The 20,713-nt window shown below is 38.0% G+C and overlaps 1 protein-coding gene across 9 annotated transcripts in view; it reads right to left on the bottom strand.

The window, feature by feature from the left end:
• SPG11 (SPG11 vesicle trafficking associated, spatacsin) overlaps positions 1 to 20,713 on the bottom strand; it is a 95,315-nt gene that overhangs the window by 38,915 nt on the left and 35,687 nt on the right. For 8 of the 9 annotated variants that reach the window (XR_009563006.1, XM_060294336.2, XM_060294339.2 and 5 more), the window contains exons 20-27: positions 20,608 to 20,674; positions 16,536 to 16,701; positions 15,153 to 15,358; positions 14,792 to 14,900; positions 13,725 to 13,884; positions 13,077 to 13,349; positions 12,237 to 12,437; positions 11,371 to 11,478 (exon numbers count right to left, since the gene is read on the bottom strand). Coding sequence is in view for 8 of the 9 variants with exons in the window: in XM_060294336.2 (XP_060150319.1) it covers positions 11,371 to 11,478; positions 12,237 to 12,437; positions 13,077 to 13,349; positions 13,725 to 13,884; positions 14,792 to 14,900; positions 15,153 to 15,358; positions 16,536 to 16,701; positions 20,608 to 20,674 (1,290 nt within the window). In the remaining variant the exon portion in view is untranslated. The remainder of the gene's footprint in view (positions 1 to 11,370; positions 11,479 to 12,236; positions 12,438 to 13,076; positions 13,350 to 13,724; positions 13,885 to 14,791; positions 14,901 to 15,152; positions 15,359 to 16,535; positions 16,702 to 20,607; positions 20,675 to 20,713) is intronic. The other variant, XM_060294337.2, reaches the window with a different exon arrangement.

Below are 20,713 nucleotides of genomic sequence, written 5' to 3'. Positions count from 1 at the left end.
TACAAAAGACAATGTCAAGAGAATCAGATGACAAGCCACAGACTGGGAGAAAATATTTGCAAAATGTACATCTGATAAAGGACTGTTATCCAAAACATACAAAGAACTCTTAAAACTAAACAATAAGACGACGAACAGCACTATTAAAAAAATAGGCCGAAGAGCTTAATAGATACCTGACCAAAGAACATATACAGATGGCAAATAAGCATATGAGAAGAAGATCCATACCATATGTCATCAGGGAAATGCAAATGAAAACAATGACATATCACAACACACCTATTAGAATGGCCAAAATCTGGAAGTCTGACAACACCAAAGGTTAGCAAGGATATGGAGACACAGGAACTCTCATTCACTGCTGGTGGGAATGCAAAACAGTACAGCCATTTTGGCAGACAGTTTGGTGGTCTCTTCCAAAACTAACATACTCTCACCATATGATTGAGTACTCCTTGGTATTGATATTTACCCAAATGAGTTGAAAACTTACGTCCACAGAAAAACCTGCACACGGATGTCTAGAGCAGCTTTATTCATAATTGCCAAAACTTGGAAGCAACCAAGATGTCCTGCAGTAGCTGAATGGATAAATAGACTGGTATATCCAGACAATGTAGTATTATTCAGCACTAAAAAGAAATGAGCTATCAAGCTATGAAAAAGACATGAAAGAAACTTAAATGCAGGGTGTGGAGTCAAGACGGTGGAGTAGGAGGACGCAGAGTTCATGTCTCCTCATATCTAGGGCACCAGTCAGGCGCTGGTGAGGGACCTTGGACACCTAAGGGGACGGGAGGAATCCCTGTGTGACCAGGGTCTTGGTTCCCAGGCCAGGGGTCAGGCCTGAGCTCCTGTGGTGGGAGTGCTGAGTCCAAACCACTGGACTAACAGAGAACCTCAGACCACAGGGAATATTAATCAGTGTGAGCTCTCCCATTGGTCCTCATCTCAGCACCAAGACCCGGCTCCACCCAACTGCCTAAAAACTCCAGTGCTGGACACCTCAGGCCAAACAACCAGCAGGACAGGAACACGGCCCCACCCGTCAAAAAAAATGAGATGACAAAAAAATATGGTACAGATGAAGAAGCAAGGTAAAAACCTATAAGACCAAATAAATGAAAAGGAAATCGGCAACCTACTTGAAAAAGAATTCAGAGTACTGACAGTAAAGATGATTCAAAATCTTGTAAATAGAATGGAGGCACAGATCGAAACAATACAAGAAATGTTTAACAAGGGCCTAGAAGAACTAAAGAACAAACAAACAGTGATGAGCAACACAATAACTGAAATGAAAACTACACTAGAAGGAATCAATAACAGAACGACTGAAGGAGAAGAACAAATAAGTGAGCTGGACGATAGAATGGTAAAAATAACAGCCAAGGAGCAGAATAAAGAAAAAAGAATGAAAAGAAATAAGGACAGTCTCAGAGACCTCTGGGACAACATTAGATGCACCAACATTTGAATTATAGGGGTCCCAGAAGAAGAAGAGAAAGAGAAAGGGTCTGAGAAAATATTTGAAGAGATTATAGTCGAAAAATCCCCTAACATGGGAAAGGAAATAGTCAAGCAAGTCCAGGAAGCACAGAGAGTCCCATACAGGATAAATCCAAGGAGAAACATGCCGAGACACACATTAATCAAACTAACAAAAATTAAATTCAAAGAAAACATATTAAAAGCAACAAGGGAAAAGCAACAAATAACCTACAACGGAATCCCCATAAGGTTAACAGCTAATTTTTCAGCAGAAACTCTGCACGCCAGAAGGGAGTGGCAGGATATTTAAAGTGATGAAAGGGAAAAACCTACAACCAAGATTACTCTACCCAGCAAGGATCTCATTCAGATTCAGCAGAGAAATCAAAAGCTTTACAGACAAGCAAAAGCTAAGAGAATTCAGCTCCACCAAACCACCTTTACAACAAATGCTAAAGGAACTTCTCCAGGTGGGAAACACAAGAGAAAAAAAGACCCACAAAAACAAACCCAAAACAATTAAGAAAACAGGAACATACACATTGATAATTACCTTGAATGTAAATGGATTAAATGCTCCAACCAAAAGACACAAACTGGCTGAATGGATACAAACACAAGACCCATATATATGCTGTCTACAAGAGATCACTTCAGACCTAGAGACACATACAGACTGAATGTGAGGGGATGGAAAAAGATATTCAATGCAAATGGAAATCAAAAAAAAGCTGGAGTAGCAATGCTCATATCAGATAAAATAGACTTTAAAATAAAGACTGTTACAAGAGACAAGGAAGATCACTACATAATGATCAAGGGATCAATCCAAGAAGAAGATATAACAATTATAAATAGTTATGCACCCAACATAGGAGCACCTCAATACATAAAGCAAATGCTAACAACCATAAAAGGGGAAATCCACAGTAACACAATAATAGTGGGGGACTTTAACATTCCACATACACCAATGGAGAGATCATCCAGATAGAAAATAAATAAGGATACACAGCTTTAAATGACACAGTAGACCAGATAGACTTAATTGATATTTATAGGACATTCCACTAGAAAGTGGAAGAATACACTTTCTTCTCAACAGCACACGGAACATATTCCAGGATAGAGCACATCTTGGGTCACAAATCAAGCCTCAGTAAATTTAAGAAAGTTGAAATCGTATCAAGCATCTTTTTCAACCACAACACTACGAGATTAGAAATCAATTATAGGCAGGACTTCCCTGATGGTCCAGCGGTTAATAATCTGCCTTCCAATGCAGCGGACGCAAGTTCAATCCCTGGTCAGGGAACTAAGATCCCATATGCCACAGGGCAACTAAGCCAGTGCACCACAACTACTGAGCCCACGTGCTCTAGAGCCCCTGTGCCACAACTAGAGACCCCACATGTCACAACTACTGAGCCCATACGTTCTGGATCCTGCACACCACAACTAGAAAGCCTGTGTGCTCTGGAGCCGGTGCAACACAACTAGAGAGCCCGTGCACCACAACTACTGGGCCTGCGTGCTCTGGAGCCCATGTGCCACAACTAGAGAGGCTGCACACCACAACTAGAGAGCCCACACACTGCAATAAAGAGCCTGCACGCTGCACCTAAGACCCGATGCAGCCAAATACATAAATAAATATTTTAAAAAGAGAAATCAATTACAGGGGAAAAAAAACTATAAAAAACACAAACACACAAACACATGGAGGCTAAACAATACACTACTAAATAACCAAGAGATCACTGAAGAAATCAAAGAGGAAATAAAAAAATACATAGAAACAAATGACAATGAAAACACAACAACCCAAAACCTACTGGATGCAGCAAAAGCAGTTCTAAAAGGGAAGTTTATAGCAATTCAATCTCACCTCAAGAAACAAGAAAAATCTCAAATAAACAATCTAAACTTACACCTAAAGCAACTGCAGAAAGAAGAACAAAAAAACCCCTAGAGTTAGTAGAAGGAAAGAAATCATAAAGATCAGAGCAGAAATAAATGCAATAGAAACAAAGAAAACAATAGCAAAGATCAATAAAACTAAAAGTTGGTTCTTTGAGAAGATAAACAAAATTGATAAACCTTAAGCCAGACTCATCAAGAAAAAAAGGGAGGGACTTCCCTGGTGGTGCAGTGGTTAAGACTCCACGTTCCCAATGCAGGGGGCCCGGCTTCGATCCCTGGTCAGGGAACTAGATCCCACATGCATGCTGCAACCAAGAGTTTGCATGCGACAACTAAGGAGCTGGTGAGCTGCAACTAAGGAGCCCATGAGCTGCAACAAAGGAGCCCATGTGCTGCAACCATGGAGCTGGTGAGCCATAACTAAGGAGCCCTCAAGCAGCAACTAAGGAGCCCACATGCTACAACTAAGGAGCCCACCAGCTGCAACTAAGACCCAGTGCAACCAAATAAAAAAATATTTTAAAAAAAGAGAGAGGATTCAAATCAGTAAAATTAGAAATGAAAAAAGGAGAAATTACAACTGACACTGCAGAAGTATGGATCATAAGAGACTACTTACTACAAGCAACTATATGCCAATAAAATGGACAACATGGAAGAAATGGACAAATTCTTAGAAAGGTATAACCTTCCAAGACTGAACCAGGAAGAAATAGAAACTATGAACAGACCAATCACAAGTAATGAAATTGAAACTGTGATTAAAACTGTTCCAACAAACAAAAGTCCAGGACCAGATGGCTTCACAGATGAATTCTATCAAACATTTAGAGAAGAGCTAACACCCATCCTTCTCAAACTCTTCCAAAAAATTGCGGATGAAGGAACACTCCCAAACTTATCTATGAGGCCACCATCACCCTGTTACCAAAACCAGACAAAGATACTACAAAAAAAGAAAATTACAGACCAGTATCACTGATGAATACAAATGCAAAAATCCTCAACAAAATACTAGCAAACAGAATCCAACAACACATTAAAAGGATCATACACCATGATCAAGTGGGATTTATCCCAGGGATGCAAGGATTCTTTAATATACGTAAATCAATCAATGTGATAAACTATACTAACAGCTTGAAGAATAAAAACCATATGATCAACTCAGTAGATGCAGAAAAAGCTTTTGACAAAATTAAACACCCATTTATGATAAAAACTCTCCAGAAAGTTGGCATAGAGGGAACCTACCTCAACATAATAAAGGCCATATACGACAAACCCACAGCAAACATCATTCTCAATGGTGAAAAACTGAAAGCATTTCCTCTAAGATCAGGAACAACACAAGGATGTCCACTCTCACCACTATTATACAACATAGTTTCGGAAGTCCTAGCCATGGCAATCACAGAAGAAAAAGAAATACAAATTGGAAAAGAAGTAAAACTGTCACTGTTTGCAGATGACATGATACTATACATGGAGAATCCTACAGATGCCACCAGAAAACTACTAGAGCTAATCAATGAATTTGGTAAAGTTGCAGGATACAAAATTAACGCATGGAAATCTCTTGCATTCCTATATGCTAATGATGAAAAAATCTGAAAGAGAAATTAAGGAAACACTCCCATTTACCACTGCAACAAAAAGAATAAAATACCTAGGAATAACGCTATCTAGGGAGACAAAAGACCTGTATGCAGAAAACTATAAGACACTGATGAAAGAAATTAAAGATGATACAAACAGATGGAGAGATATACCATGTTCTTGGATTGGAAGAATCAATATTGTGAAAATGACTATACTACCCAAAGCAATCTACAGATTCAATGCAATCCCTATCAAATTACCAATGGCATTTTTTATGGAACTAGAACAAAAAATCTTAAAATTTGTATGGAGACACAAAAGACCCCGAATAGCCAAAGTGGTCTTGAGGGAAAATAACGAAGCTGGAGAAATCAGGCTCCCTGACTTCAGACTATACTACAAAACTATAGTAATCAAGACACTATGATACTGGCACAAAAACAGAAATATAGATCAATGGTACAGGATAGAAAGCCTGGAGATAAACCCACGTACCTATGGTCACCTAATCTATGACAAAGGAGGCAGAATATATACAGTGGAGAAAAGACAGTTTCTTCAATAAGTGGTACTGGGAAAACTGGACAGCTACATGTAAAACAATGAAATTAGAACACTCCCTAACACCATACACAAAAATAAACTCAAAATGGATTAAAGGCCTAAATGTAATACTGGATATTATAAAACTCTTAGAGGATAACATAGAAAAACACTCTTTGGCATAAATCACAGCAAGATCTTTTTTGACTCACCTCCTAGAGAAATGGAAATAAAAAGAAAAATAAACAAATGGGACCTAATGAAACTTAAAAGCTTCTGCACAGCAAAGGAAACCATAAACAAGACGAAAAGGCAACACTCAAAATGGGAGAAAATATTTGCAAATGAAGCAACTGACAAAGGATTAATCTCCAAAATATTAAGCTCATGCAGCTCAATATCAAAACAACAAACCCAATCAAAAAATGGGCAGAAAAAAAAAAAGTGGGCAGAAGACCTAAACAGACATTTCTTCAAAGAACACATACAGATGGCCAAGAGGCATATGAAAAGATGCTCAACATCACTAATTATTAGAGAAATGCAAATCAAAACTACAATGAGGTATCACCTCCCAATCAGAATGGCCATCATCAAAAAATCTACAAACAATAAATGCTGGAGAGGGTGTGGAGAAAAGGGAACCCTCTTGCACTGCTGGTGGGAATGTAAATTGATACAGCCACTATGGAGAACTGTATGGAGTTTCCTTAAAAGACTGAACTTAGAACTACCATTTTTTAGCAATAAAGTGCTTTTAAATTAAGGTATGTATATATATATTTTTAGACATGATACTATTGCACCCTTAACAGACTACAGTATAGTGTAAACATAACTTTTATATGCACTGGGAAACCAAAAAGTCCATGTGACTCACTTTATTGTGATATTCACTTTAGTGCGGTTGTCTGGAACTGAACCTGCAATATCTCAAAGGTATGCCGGTACTCTGCTTACAATAATGGACAGAATAACCTGACAGGAGACAAGTAAGGAAAGAGAGGACTTCACACAATAAACCAACTAGATCTAACAGACATACACAGAACACTCTACCCAACAACAATAAAAAACACATCCTTCTCGAGTTCACATGGCATATTTTCCAGGATAGAACATATGTTAACTCCAATTAAGTCTCATAGATTTTAAAATACAGATATCATATGAAGTATCTTCTCTGACTACAATGAGATGATGTTAGAAGTCAGTAACAAAAGGAAAACTGGAAAACTGACAAAATTGTGGAAATTAAACAACACATTTTTAAAGAAGACTCAAATTACTAAATCAGAAATGAAAGTGGGGACATTACTACCTATTCTACAGAAATCAAAAGGATTATAAGAGAGTACTATGAACAACTGTATGCCAAAAAGCTGGATGATCTAGATGAAATGGACAGATCCCTTGAAACACAAAACCTACCAAGACTAAATCACAAAGAAATAGATATCTGAATAGACCAAATCTCCTAGTAAGGAGATTTAATCAGTAGTCAAAAATCTCCCAACCAAAAAAGCAAAACAAAACCAAAACCAATTCCTAACAAAGAAAAGCCATGGACCTGATGGGTTTACTGATGAATTCTACCAAACATTTAAAAAACTAATACCAATCTTTCTCAAACTTTTCCAAAAAACTGGAGAGGAGAGAACACTTCCCTACTTATTCTGTGAAACCAGCATAATCTTGATACCAAAGACAGATAAAGACACTACAAGAAAACTACAGACCAATATCCCTTATGAACGCTGATGCAAAAATCCTCAACACAAGACTCGCAATCTGAATTCAGCAGCGTATTAAAAGGATTATATACCATAACCAAATGGGATTTATTCCTGGAATGCAAGAATGGTTCAACATACAAAATTCAATGTATATGTCACAGTTTTCTTCAACAGAATGAAGAAAAAAATAACCCCACATGATCATCTTAATTGATGCAGAAAAAGTATGTGACAAAATTAAACACCACCGCATGATAAAAAAAAAAACACTCAACAAACTAGGAATAGAAGGAAACTACCTCCACATAATAAAAGCCTTATGTGAAAAACCCACAACAAACATCATACTCAATGGTGCAAGACTGAGAGCATTCCTCTAAGATCAGGAACAAGGCAAAGATGCCTGCTTTCACCACTTCTATTCAACACAGTTCTGTAAGTTCTAGCCAGCGTGCTTAGGCAAGAAAAAGAAATAAAACGCATCCAAGTTGGAAAGGAATAAAATGATCTCTGTTTGCAGGTATGATCTTATATAGAAAACCCTAAAGATTCCACCATAAAACTTAAGGGTAAATGAATTGAGCAAAGTAGCAGGATACAAAGTCAACACACAAAAATCAGTTGCATTGCTATACACAAACAATGAGCAATCTGAAAAGGAAATTATAAAATGTTTCCATTTCCAACAGCATCAAAAAGAATAGGACTTCCCTGGAGGTACAGTGTTTAAGACTCTGTGCTTCCACTGCAGGGGATGGGGGTTCAATCCCTGGTCAGGGAGCTAGGATGCCACATGCCACATGGTGCAGTCAAAAAAAAAAAAAAAAAGAATAAAGTACTTAGGAATTAACTTAACCAATGAGGTAAAAGACTTGTACAATGAAAACTACAAAACACCACTGAAAGAAACTAAAGACATAAGTAAATGGAAACACATTCCATGTTTATGAATTGGAAGTCTTACTATAGTTAAAATCTCATTACTATCCCAAAAATCTACAGATTCAATGCAATCCCTATGACATTTTGTTTTTACAGAAAATTCTAAAATCATATGGAATCTCAAGGGACCCCAAATAGCCAAAACAATCTTGAAAAAAACTAAAAAAACTAGAGGACTCACTCTTCCTGATTTCAAAACTTACTACAAAGCTACTACAGTAATCAAAATAGCCAATGAAGACAGACATATAGACCAATGGCTAAGAAAAGAAAGCCCAGAAATAAACCCTCATATACATGGTCAAATGATATTTGACAAGGGTGCCAAGACCATTCAATAAGGAAAGAACAGTCTTTTCAACAAATGGTGCTGGGAAAACTGGATATCCACATGCAAAAAAATGAAGTTGGACCCTTACCTAACAACCTACACAAAAATTAACTCAAAATGGACCAAGGATCTAAATATGTAAGACCTAAAACAATATAACTCTTAGAAGAAAACACAGGACAAGAGCTTCACAACACTGGATTTGGCAATAATTTCTTGGCTAGGATACCACAGGCACAGGTAGCAAAAAAAAAATATGCAAATTGGACTTCATGAAAATTTAAACAATTTTGTGCATCAAAGGACACCATCAACAGAGTAAAAAGGCAACCCACAGAATGGGAGGAAATATTTACAAATCATATGTATGACATGGGATTAATATCCAGAATATATAGACAATTCCTAAAATTCAACAACCAAAAAAACAAGCAACTCAATTCAAAAATGGGCAAAGGACTTGAATAGACATTTCTCCAAAGAAGATATACAAATGGCCAATAAGCACATGAAAAGATGCTCAACATCACTAATCATTAGGGAAATGCAAATCAAAAATACAATGAGATACCATCTCACACCCATTAGGATGACTACTATCAAAAATACAGAAAACAGGGCTTCCCTGGTGGCACAGTGGTTGAGAGTCCGCCTGCTGATGCAGGGGACAGGGGTTCGTGCCCCGGTCCGGGAGGATCCCACATGCTGCAGAGCGGCTGGGCCCGTGAGCCATGGCCGCTGAGCCTGCACCTCCGGAGCCTGTGCTCCGCAACAGGAGAGGCCACAACAGTGAGAGGCCTGCAAACTGCAAAAAAAAACAAACAAAAAAACAGAAAACAAGTGCTGAAGAGGATGTGGAAAATTGGAAGCCTGTGTACTGTTAGTGGGAATAGTATAGCTGCTATGGAAAACAGTATGGCAGTTCCTCAAAATATCAGAAATAGAATTACCATGTCATCCAGCAATTTCACTTCTAGGTAGATACCCAAACAAATTAAAAGCAAGGTCTATATATATTTGTACACAATGTTCATAGCAGTATTATTTGCAAAAGCTAAAAAATAGAAGCAACCCAAATGTCCACTGATGGATGAATGGATAGGCAAAATGTGATATATAAATACAATGGAATATTATTTAGCACTAAAAAGGGAGGAAATTCTGACACACGTTACAACATGGACGAATCTTGAGGACATTATGTTAAGTGAAATAAGCCAGTCACAAGAAGAAAAATACTGTATGATTCCACTTCTGTGAGGTACTTAGTCAAAATCATAAAGACAGAAAGTAGAATGGTGATTGACAGGGGCTAGTGGGAGGGGAGAGTGGAGAATTTTACAAGATGAAAAGAGAGTTATGGGAAAAAAAAAAAAAGAAAAGAGAGCTATGGGGATGGATGGTGGTGCTGATGGTTGCACAACAATGTGAATGTAGTTAATGCCACTGAACTATGTACTTAAAAATGGTTAAGATGGTATAGGGCTTCCCTGGTGGTGCAGTGATTAAGAATCTGCCTGCCAATGCAAGGGAAAACGGGTTCGAGCCCTGGCCCGGGAAGATCCCACATGCCACAGAGCAACTAAGCCCGTGTGCCACAACTACTGAGCCTGCGCTCTAGAGCCCATGAGCCACAATTACTGAGCCCGCATGCCACAATTTCTGAAACCCATGAGCCTAGGGCCTGTGCTCCACAATGAGAAGCCACCGCAATGAGAAGCCCGTGCACCGCAAGGAAGAGTAGCCCCCACTCGCCGCAACAAGAGAAAGCCCGTGTGCAGCAACGAAGACCCAACGCAGCCAAAAATAAATAAATAAAATAAATTAAAATTTAAAAAAAGACGCCTGTTTAAGAAAACAAGGTTAAGATGGTAAATGTTATGTGTATTTTATCACAATTTTTAAAAATAATTTAAAAAAAAGAAGATACTGTATGGCTCTAGCCATGGAGAGTGACAGATGAAGGAAATGAATGTCCCTATTTTCTGTGATTTAGGAACTTCAGGCATATTTGAATAACTGATTCAGTATTTTCGAATAATAAAACTTTAAAATCTTCATTACAGTTAAGACGAATGTGATTGAGAGGAAAATCATATACACAAGTTCCACTGTGATGTATTTGTTGGGTAAAATCAGTATACGGTTTTGTCTCATTTATCATAAAGCTTTTTGGGATAGAGAGGGCAAAAGTGCTGAAACCCCAAGCAGGACTAAGGCATATTTTCCTTTTTTACAGCTTCCTCTTTCTTCCATAGGGTTAATTAGCTCCACATGTAAATAGGTCTGAAACAAGCATCAGAATAGGTAAAGCCTGAAATTGACCATAAGGCTCAGCATCATTTGGACAGAGACCACAAGGAGTGTTGATGGAAAAAACCATTATTTTCTGTCACAGTGAATAAAGCAGTATTAAACACCCCTCACTCTCAATGCTCTTGGAGTTATTGTGGATTGGCAAAACATGGCCCCTGTACCACCACACTCCTCTGTATCATCCACAGTGGATACCATTATTCCCTTTCCCACTGAGCTTGGCTGCGGCCTCAGGATACTGATCAGAGTTCATTAGCACACTGGATGAAACCTCTCTGTCATCCATGGCAACTGATGTGCTGTAAGCAAGGTCCCTGCAACTCCTGTCCTGCCTCTCCATCTCTGGAACAATACAAATGATTCAGTTTGCATTATGCCACGTAACAGCTATTCAACTGCTGCCACATCCTGACTACGAGCAGACGAGAGGCCACTTTAGCCAATTTCAGATCAGCAAGAAAGAACACTATAATTCCAACTTACAGTTTCAAGGCTCTTCTGGAACTCCAGAAGTTTAGCTTCGGCTTCCTCATAATTCTTGAAGAACATACACAGTTCATACATCTCCATCATGAAGAGTAATGGGGACTCCTTTGAGGAAGAGTTTGAATGAAGTTAAAAATCCTGACACTTAATCAATACTACATTCTCAATGAGTAATGCCAATATAGGAGAGGTTAAAGTAAAAAACAAAACTATTAATAACAGCTTTGTAGTAGAATGAAATCATATATATTAAAAAGAAAGGAAATTAAATTTATATTTCCTTTTGGAAAAAAGATACTCAGGCCAGGTACACCTACTCAACAGTCCATACTCCAGTCTATACTTGGTCCACTACACATGAGCAGGAGATATTCCATTAGACGCTGCTAAGACACCTCTACATACACTCCTGGGTAATGGGCTCCACTGATCTGTTAACCTACTGCTTGTTTGTGGCATTAATCCATACATTTCCATCACTTTGGTGGGAGCTTTTTGGTCAGAGGATAGCAGTTTTAGAATTAGAGATTATGGATCTGAACCATAAGTAAACCACTTACTAAAGTACTCTGAGACCCTGGGCATGTTACTTAAGTTCTGTGAGCCTTGGTATATCACTCTGTAAAATGAGGATAATATCACTTCATAACATTCTTCTAAAATATTACTTTATATAGGATTATTGTTAGAATCGACTAAAATAATACATATAAAGCACTGTGCTAAATAAATGATAGTTCTAATATCGTTATCTGTTGTTGGCTTAAAAAAAAAATCCCAGAGATAGGAATAATTTTAAAAGCCAACGGGGGATATTCTGAAGTAACCCTTTTAAACTGAGGAAAGAAATGGACTAACACTACCTTAAAGAAAAGCTGGAAACCTCTGATGAGAGTTTTGCTCTTCTGCCGTGTTAATAACGTCCTCCAGATGACTGAGAGGTCCTCAAGGTCCCAAGTATGGCCCTCCATTGAGTCCTGAATGTGTCCCATTGCTTCAGCTGCAACACTGTGCTCCACAGAAGTGATGATCCAAACACAGAGGCAAGGAATAGCACTGGCGTCCTGCCAGTGGATAAGAACTTTTCAAAATAAGATAATGACTGCACATGGATTACTTGACTGCAGAAGCTTCCAGCAATGCTACAACTACAGATGGATATTTCCTGTTTAGAACAAGTCATCTCACGAAATTGGTTAAAATGACTTGAAAATCCTTCAAACATGAAAGAAACTCTAATGAACAACCAAGGGAACAACCAGTTATAAACTGTCCTGCAGAGTATAGTAGGTCAAAAGGCCAAGAAACCGAGGGGATATATGTGGAGGTCAGCAAAGTACTAAGTATAAGAAAACAAGACTGTCCTCTACAGAACTGCTGATCAAGGGACTGTTCGGAGCATCCCTCTTTCCTGCTCAAGACACAGATGTGGTCGGTCCACCAAAGCATCCTTCTCTATGACTGCCAACCGGAAGCCAAGGCTCTGATCACTTAAGTTACTGAACATTAAGGCACAAGGAAATGCACTAGATGGCCTGAAGCCTAAGCTGGGGAAGCACAAAAAGTGGCAGTGACCTTGGAAGCACATGCTAGGGCCTCACTGTCATCACCTCACATTCTCCCTGATTATCAGCCTTCCCTGTCTCTTCCCACTTTTTCTACTGCCCTCTGAGTCCCTAATGTAGGCTTCTCAAGATTCTCACCTGGACACATGAGGCCAGGACACTAAGGATTGGGGCCTGTTGTTTCACTGCTTCTGCCAGGAGCCAGCACCAGGAGTTTGGCACCTCTGAGCACTGAAGCAGAATTTCAAAGAAATCAGTCATCTCTACTTTGTTTCTTTGCAGTTCCTGCGGGGACTTGTTGCAGACTTGATCACTGTCCATTCTAGACTTGGACACTGAGGGCAAGTTCTCAAAAGCCAGTCTTAAGTGGTCTTGAAGAACAGGGCTGAAATATTGGAGAAGAGATTTCACCTAGAAAACATATTAGATGATTGATGATCAAAAAAGACAACCAACTTCCAATTTCAGCTGGAGCTGAAAATGTTGGAGAAAAGCACAGGCACAATTGTTCTTTCTCACCCTGAACTGCATCAGAGGTGACCATATAATTTTACATAGTTGTTGTGTTTGAGTAAGTTTCCATATTCAATCTGGAGTCACAAAAACTCTTCCTTCAGCTCTTTAGTAGTAATGACTAGTCCTCTGAAGCCAACCCACTGAAATCTTAGTAAAAATAATAGTATCATAGCAAACAAAAGCCTATGTATATACAACAGAAAGAACACTGTCTTCTGAGAAGTGTTCCAATTTCTCTTCTTGAAAAACTGGCAACAATTGGTTGCTTACCTCCTCTGGGTGGTAATTATGGAGTTGGCTGTGAATAATAAACTGTAACCAATCATTTGCTTTGGCACATTCTCTAAGGTAAGATGTGCTCAGTTTCAGATTGTGGAGCCTGCAGAATTGTACCACTAATGCCCACTGGCTGCTGGATTCACTGGATAACCTATAATTGGGAGTGGGGGTGGGGGGTAAGAGGAAAAAACTCGTTAAAATGTAGCTTTAAACTGGAAACTTAGTAAAAAATAAACTACAGTATATTCTCTAAAAAGCCTTTCAACAAATACTTATTAGACTGCTTTGGGGGAAAAAAGGACTCTTTCACCCATAATGTACAATAACTTTCTTAGCATACTGGCAAAATTCATTCCTTTTTTATCAACCAAGTATCTATCAAACCAGCTATGCACCATCTTTAGGAGAATTGAGAAAAATAGTCACTCAAGAAATTGTCTGAGTGCTTAATTCTCTTGCATGATTCACTTTAGACTATCAGAGCCCTGATCGGTGCCTGGGCTTCCTTGCTAAGGGGAGGGTACCTGCTGAGAAGGAAACTGCTGAGAACAGTCAGTGACAGGAGGTACACGAGAATGGTGCATTCCCAGGGTCGGGGTAGCGGGTCAGCCCCAGTGGAGAATAGCACAGAGGAAAGATGACATAAATGTATAAGGAGAGGGGCTTTTGTGGCCAGATGGTCACCTCACCTTCCATATATTATATGGACATACATTAGCAAGAAAAAAATCAAGGACATCACTTAAGAGTCAAATTTTGTGACATCTATCGTGCTCCTTCTGAAATGATTTCAACATGTAACACTTAAGAGACTTCTCAGACCAGCAGCACAGTAGAGGAGACAAAACTCTTCTCCACCTCTTGGAAACTCTATCTGTAAAGAGGGAATCATTATCTTCACCCTGCTTTTACTGATGGCAAGATGCAATTGAAATCTGTTATGTGCTCGATGAGTAAGAAGATAAGGTCTGGTGAAAACGTGTTGGCAGAAAGACTAGGCAAACAGATTGGAACAATAAAGCTTGCTAGAAAAGAGGCTGGGATCGCAACTCACAAACCTCTTTATTTCCTGCTGCTGAATGCTGTCCCATATACCTTCTTCTAAGAGAACAAGCAATTCTTCTATGGTTGACTTTTCACCCATAGCCAGTTTAGATAGTTTTTCAGCTATAAGAAATATAAACAACAAAATATGGTCAAGAGAAAAGGTCGGGAACTGGGCAGTTCTGTTTGAAGAGTATGGCCCAGAGACATTTCAGAAACCCATTAAAGGGCCCAATAAAGTGAAATAAAGTGCAAAAATTCTGCAGAAGAAGGATGAAACAGAAGATAACTGTTTCCTCCCCAATCACTCACAATTCAATGCCTTAGACCTATTTGTCCCTTGTCCTCTCAACAAATGACATAAAGGTGCTGTACCTAGAGACTCTCTGATAAAGTTGTACTGAGCATCTTCATTTCTACACGTGTAGCTCAAAATTATATTGGCCACTTTCATATCAACTCTGAGCTTGAGGCTGTCGAGGCCAAGCAGTTCTAAGAAACAAACACAGGCAGCTCCTATTGATGGTATGTGGAAGGAGGAGAGCCCTAAAACATAGGCTTCATTGCCTACTTGCTGGATTCTGAAAAAGAAAGGAATCAAAATCACATGAGCACGTGAACATTTTTTCTCACCAGGAAAAGCAGATTGAATTACATCAGTGATACTTGGAGCATCAGATGCATGCGATTTTTGACTTCCTCCCCCTTCCCTTTTTCACCCCTTATATACATCCATTTAGGTTCTAGGTAGCTTTTAGTCTCCTTCTGGCTCCATAGCCCCCTATTCCCTTATATTTACCTTCTCCTAAAATGCCTACTCATAGTCCAAATTATTTTTGCTTCCAACTTTATTCAGGGAACGTGGAATAGAACTTATGAAAGACTACCAACTTATGATCTTATTAATTGTATGTACACAAACTACCAAGAAAATTAATGCCACCTAAAATTTGACATCATAAAGCACATACATTTTAAACGACTCATATGTACTTTTACATGAATAGAAAAATTCTGAGGAAAGATGCACAAGAAATTAACCATGTTTATATACCATGTAGAATGAAGATGAGAGAATGAGGGACTTTTTTCTTTCATTTTTCACCCTTCTGACCTACTTAAATATTTTAACATAAAGATGCATTATTTTGTTAACTATAAAACAATAAATAAAATAAATCTGTATTTAGCTGCTGATTATATCAAATACTCCTCCCAATTCTGTGCTTTATAAAAGTGAATTATAAAAGACCAAGATCTTAAATACAGAATTCACATCTCACTATAGAATTCCCTCTTTATAGTAATTGCTAACATTTGGCAAGCTCCTGGATCATTATTTAAAAACATGCTTTTCAGATATATTTATTATCTTATTTAAAATATATTTTAATCTTTTTTCCTATTAACAAAAGTAAGGGAATTCCCTGGCGGTCCAGTGGTTAGGACTCCATGCTTCCACTGCAGGGGGCATGGGTTCAATCCCTGGTGGGGGAACTAAGATCCCGCAAGCTGCATGGCGCGGGCCAAAATACAAACAAACAAAAAACACAAAAGTAAGACAAGCTAAATGCCAAAAACCTGGGATATACAGAAAAGCACAAATGAAAAAATACATATATATATAATTCCCCGGTCAAATATAATTACTAACTGTGGTATGTTTCCAATAGGTTTTTTATATGCATTTATATGCATGTGTAAAAGTACACAGATATGCCTTTTATTAAGAGTACAAATTATGTTTTAAATACTTACAGCTGCTTGGGGGTCTTGCTCTTGGTTAATTCCTGAACCAGAAAAGTACCAAACGCAAACGATGGTCGTCCATGATGTAAATAATAAGCAAAATTCAGACGTTCTACTATAGCATATTTATTAACCAGGTCAGGGCTAGAGAAATGTGGGAGCTGACTCGCTGCATCTGGGGGGAAAGTGAAGCAGTATTAATCCCCTGCACCTCACCATGATTAGTTTCAGATCTGCATGTGGAAAACTTTACTCTGCAATGGTAAAAGAAAACTGGTTGCTGTAATCATTTTGTACCACTGTGTATCACTTTGAACCACCAAGATGTAATAATTTTATTTTAATATGTGGAGGTAGCCCTCATTTTATACAAAAATGTGTACCTGAGAAGCTACATAAAAACTTATAAACAGGGGCTTCCCTGGTGGCGCAGTGGTTGAGAGTCCGCCTGCCGAAGCAGGGGACACGGGTTTGTGCCCCGGTCTGGGAAGATCCCACATGCCGCGGAGCAGCTAGGCCCGTGAGCCATGGCCGCTGAGCCTGCGCCTCCAGAGCCTATGCTCCACAACGGGAGAGGCCACAACAGTGAGAGGCCCGCATACCACAAAAAAAACCAAAACAAAACTTATAAACTATGCTTTTCCCCTACTGAACTTACTTGTTATTTTAGATGCTTTAATTTTGTATCTGATGATCCATTAAGTTCACAGTGGCAATAACCCTTTAACTACAAAATCTCTGCTAATGATTTGCAAGTGTAGCTTTTTAATTCATTCATGCAGCTCATATTTATATGAATCCTCTATTCACCAAGGCCAACTCACTGTACCTTTCTCCAACAAATACTTTGAGAAGAACATCCTTTTCTCCATATTAATACCCTCCTAATAAACTTTTGTTATCACTACCTGTACTTTCTGATGTTGGATTCATAGAGCACCTTATTATCTACATCATGATACCAACTTTCCAAGACCAGCAGAGTAGTCAAAGTTCCTCTGTGTCCACGAAAAAAGCAGAAAAAAATTTTTTTTATCTTTTTAGAAAAATACGAAGTCAAAAGATATTTGGATGTGAAAAGTTGGTATGAAACAAAGTTAGGGCTTGATAGGAACAGTTAACTGCTTAACTGCTTACTACCTATTAAAAAAACGAGACAAAACAACATTTTGAACTGTTAACAGTGCATCTGCTCTTATTTTCAAAGTTCAAAGCTTATTTCTGAAATAAAGTTGTATCCCTCCCATGGAATTCCAAGGGCTTTTTATATTGTGACTTAGCTCTTATTAAAAAAACGGGACTTGAAGACTTTAGAGGAGTCTGTCATCTTACAAAGCTATTATTTAAAAGTATACCTCCTTTGAGATTAAAAAACTGTCACACGCCTTATCTGTATTCTTTGTAAGATCAGAGTGACTCTGGTAACTTACAATTACATATAAAACCATTCATTCATTCAATATTTGCTGAGTTCATATAAAGCTGAATGAACAAACTTGAGTTTTTATTCAAATACGACCCTGAATTTTTAGTGGTTTGGTGGCTAGTATGGAGATTTTGTATAAGAGAAAATTCTACCTGAAGAGAAATTTTTCTCTGGCCTGCTGCAGAAGCCAAATCACCACGCAGTTGCCTTGTGGCCACTTTCAGTGGTAAAACCATATGATAAAAGAAGTCAACATTCTAATTAAATACAACTCTCCAATTTAAAAAATCCGTATTATGTCTTCATGATAATTGTTTCATTTAATTTGTGCTTTATTTCCTCAAATATGCTTTAAACTTCTAAAAATCAGGCAGGGAACATGCCTTCAGCTTCCTCTGTGTACCCAGTAGAGTGTTCCATCTCCACCAGGGCCTCAGGACTCTGGCTGATGGAGTTGGAGGCATTAGAACAGTACAGGGGATTCTGTCTACTCTCCGGTAACCTCACTGAGATTAGAATGAGTATTTTCACTTGAAAATGCAATAAGCACTACTTTATCCTGCACTGAACAAATATCGATTGAATATCTATTATAGGCCCGGCACTGCACTAGGCACTAGGTAAATTCAATATATTGAAATTTGAACTTATAAAACTGACACATTAGAAAATGCACTTTTACATAAGTCAATAAATATTTACAGGGTATATATTACAAGGTATATATTATGTGAAAAGTACTAATTTGAAGCCTCCTTTAGAGTAATGTAGGCAGAGGCACCACAGGTAATATGATATTAAAGGCTAATTCAAAATGAATAAGTAAAAAAGAAATAGAAAAAGCAGAGTTTAAGAACAACACACAAAAAAAAAATCAGGGGAAGTTTTATGGTCTAGAGAGGATGGCAGTGTGTGCGCATCTGGTGCTTACCATGTGTCAGGAACTGCAACAGCTTTTTAAATGCCTTGTCTCCTTTCATTCTCATGTAACATGTGAGGTGGACACTGTCACTTACTTATTTTATAGAAAACTGAAGAGAAGTTAAATCAGTTGCCCAAGGTCATACAGCTATTACATGGTAGAGCCAGGATTTGTCTAATGCCAACACCTATGCTCTTAACCTTTATAATACTATAGTGCAAGTGAACAAGGATTTTTGGACAGGGAGAAATTTAAGCAGAAGGTCTATATTACATTCCCCAGCAAGTAAACCACTAGTGACCTCATACAATGACTTTTAACTCACAGTATGTTTTCAATTCAGCTTCCTAGAAAATGTTTTCCATCAAAACTACCATGAGGTATCACCTTACTATGGTGAGAATGGCCATCATAAAAAGTCTAAAAATAATAAATGCTGGAGAGGGTGTGGAGAAAAAGGAACCCTTCTACACTGTTGGGGAGAATGTAAATTAGTACAGCCACTATGGAAAACAGTATGGAGCTTCCTTAAAAAACTAAAAATAGAGCTACCATATGATCCAGCAATCCCACTCCTAGGCATATATCCAGAGAAAGCCATAATTTTAAAAGATACATGCACCCCAATGGTCACTGCAGCACTATTACAATAGCCAGGACATGGAAGCAACCTAAATGTCCATCAACAGAGGAATGGATAGAGAAGATGTGGTACATATATATATATAATGGAATATTACTCAGCCATAAAAAAGAATGAAATAATGCCATTTGCAGCAACATGGATGGACCCAGAGATTGTCATACTGAGTGAAGTAAGTCAGGCAAAGACAAATATCATATGATATTGCTTATATGTAGAATCTTAAAAAAAAGGTATAAATGAACTTATCTACAAGACAGAAATAGAGTTACAGATCTAGATTTTTTCTGTATAATCAGATTTTTTCTGTATAATCAGATTTTTTCTGATTTTTTCTGTATAATTTTCTGTATAATCAGAAAAGATACAAGCACCCCAAAGTTCACTGCATCACTATTTACAATAGCCAAGACATGGAAGCAACCTAGATGTCCATCAGCAAATAAATGAATAAAGAAAATGTGACATATATATATATATATAGAGAGAGAGAGAGAGAGAGAGAGAGCCATAAAAAATGAAATAATGCCATCTGCAGCAACAGGGATGGATCTAGATATTATCATACTAAGTGAAATAAGTCAGACAAAGACAAATATCATATGATATAGCTTATATGTGGAATCTAAATAAATGATACAAATGAACTTATTTACAAAACAGAAAGAGACTCACAGACACAGAAAACAAACTTATGGTTATCAAAGGGGAAAGGGTGGGGAGGGATAAGTTAGGAGGTTGGGATTAACATATATACACTATTCTATATAAAACGGATAACCAACAATGACCTACTGTACAGCACAGGGCACTATATTCAATATTTTGTAATAATCTATAAGGGAAAAGAATCAGAGAAAGAATATATATACAACTGAATCACTGTGCTGTACACCTAAAACTAACATAATACTGTAAATCAACGATATTTCAATTAAAAAAAAAGAAAAAAGAAAATGTTTTCCAGTGGAATATGCCTTTATTTTTAAAATAGAAAGCAGGGGGGAAAACTAGGTTGGCTTTACAAAAATGAACTTCTGTCAACACTGCTGAAATGCTTCTAAAGCAAGAAGAATCCATAATGACTTACCTCCTATAGTCAGTGTGTTGGCAGACTGCCAGCCAAACAATCTGCTAGGATCAAAGGGCAATAATGACTGAAAAAGGGGAAAAGTCAAATCAGAGTTAAAAGTTAA

The sequence above is a fragment of the Globicephala melas genome, chromosome 2 (assembly GCF_963455315.2).
Source record: "Globicephala melas chromosome 2, mGloMel1.2, whole genome shotgun sequence".
NCBI classification, from domain to species: domain Eukaryota; kingdom Metazoa; phylum Chordata; class Mammalia; order Artiodactyla; family Delphinidae; genus Globicephala; species Globicephala melas.
Note: the sequence above shows the minus strand (reverse complement) of the source record. Positions and strands in the feature narration are given on the sequence as shown.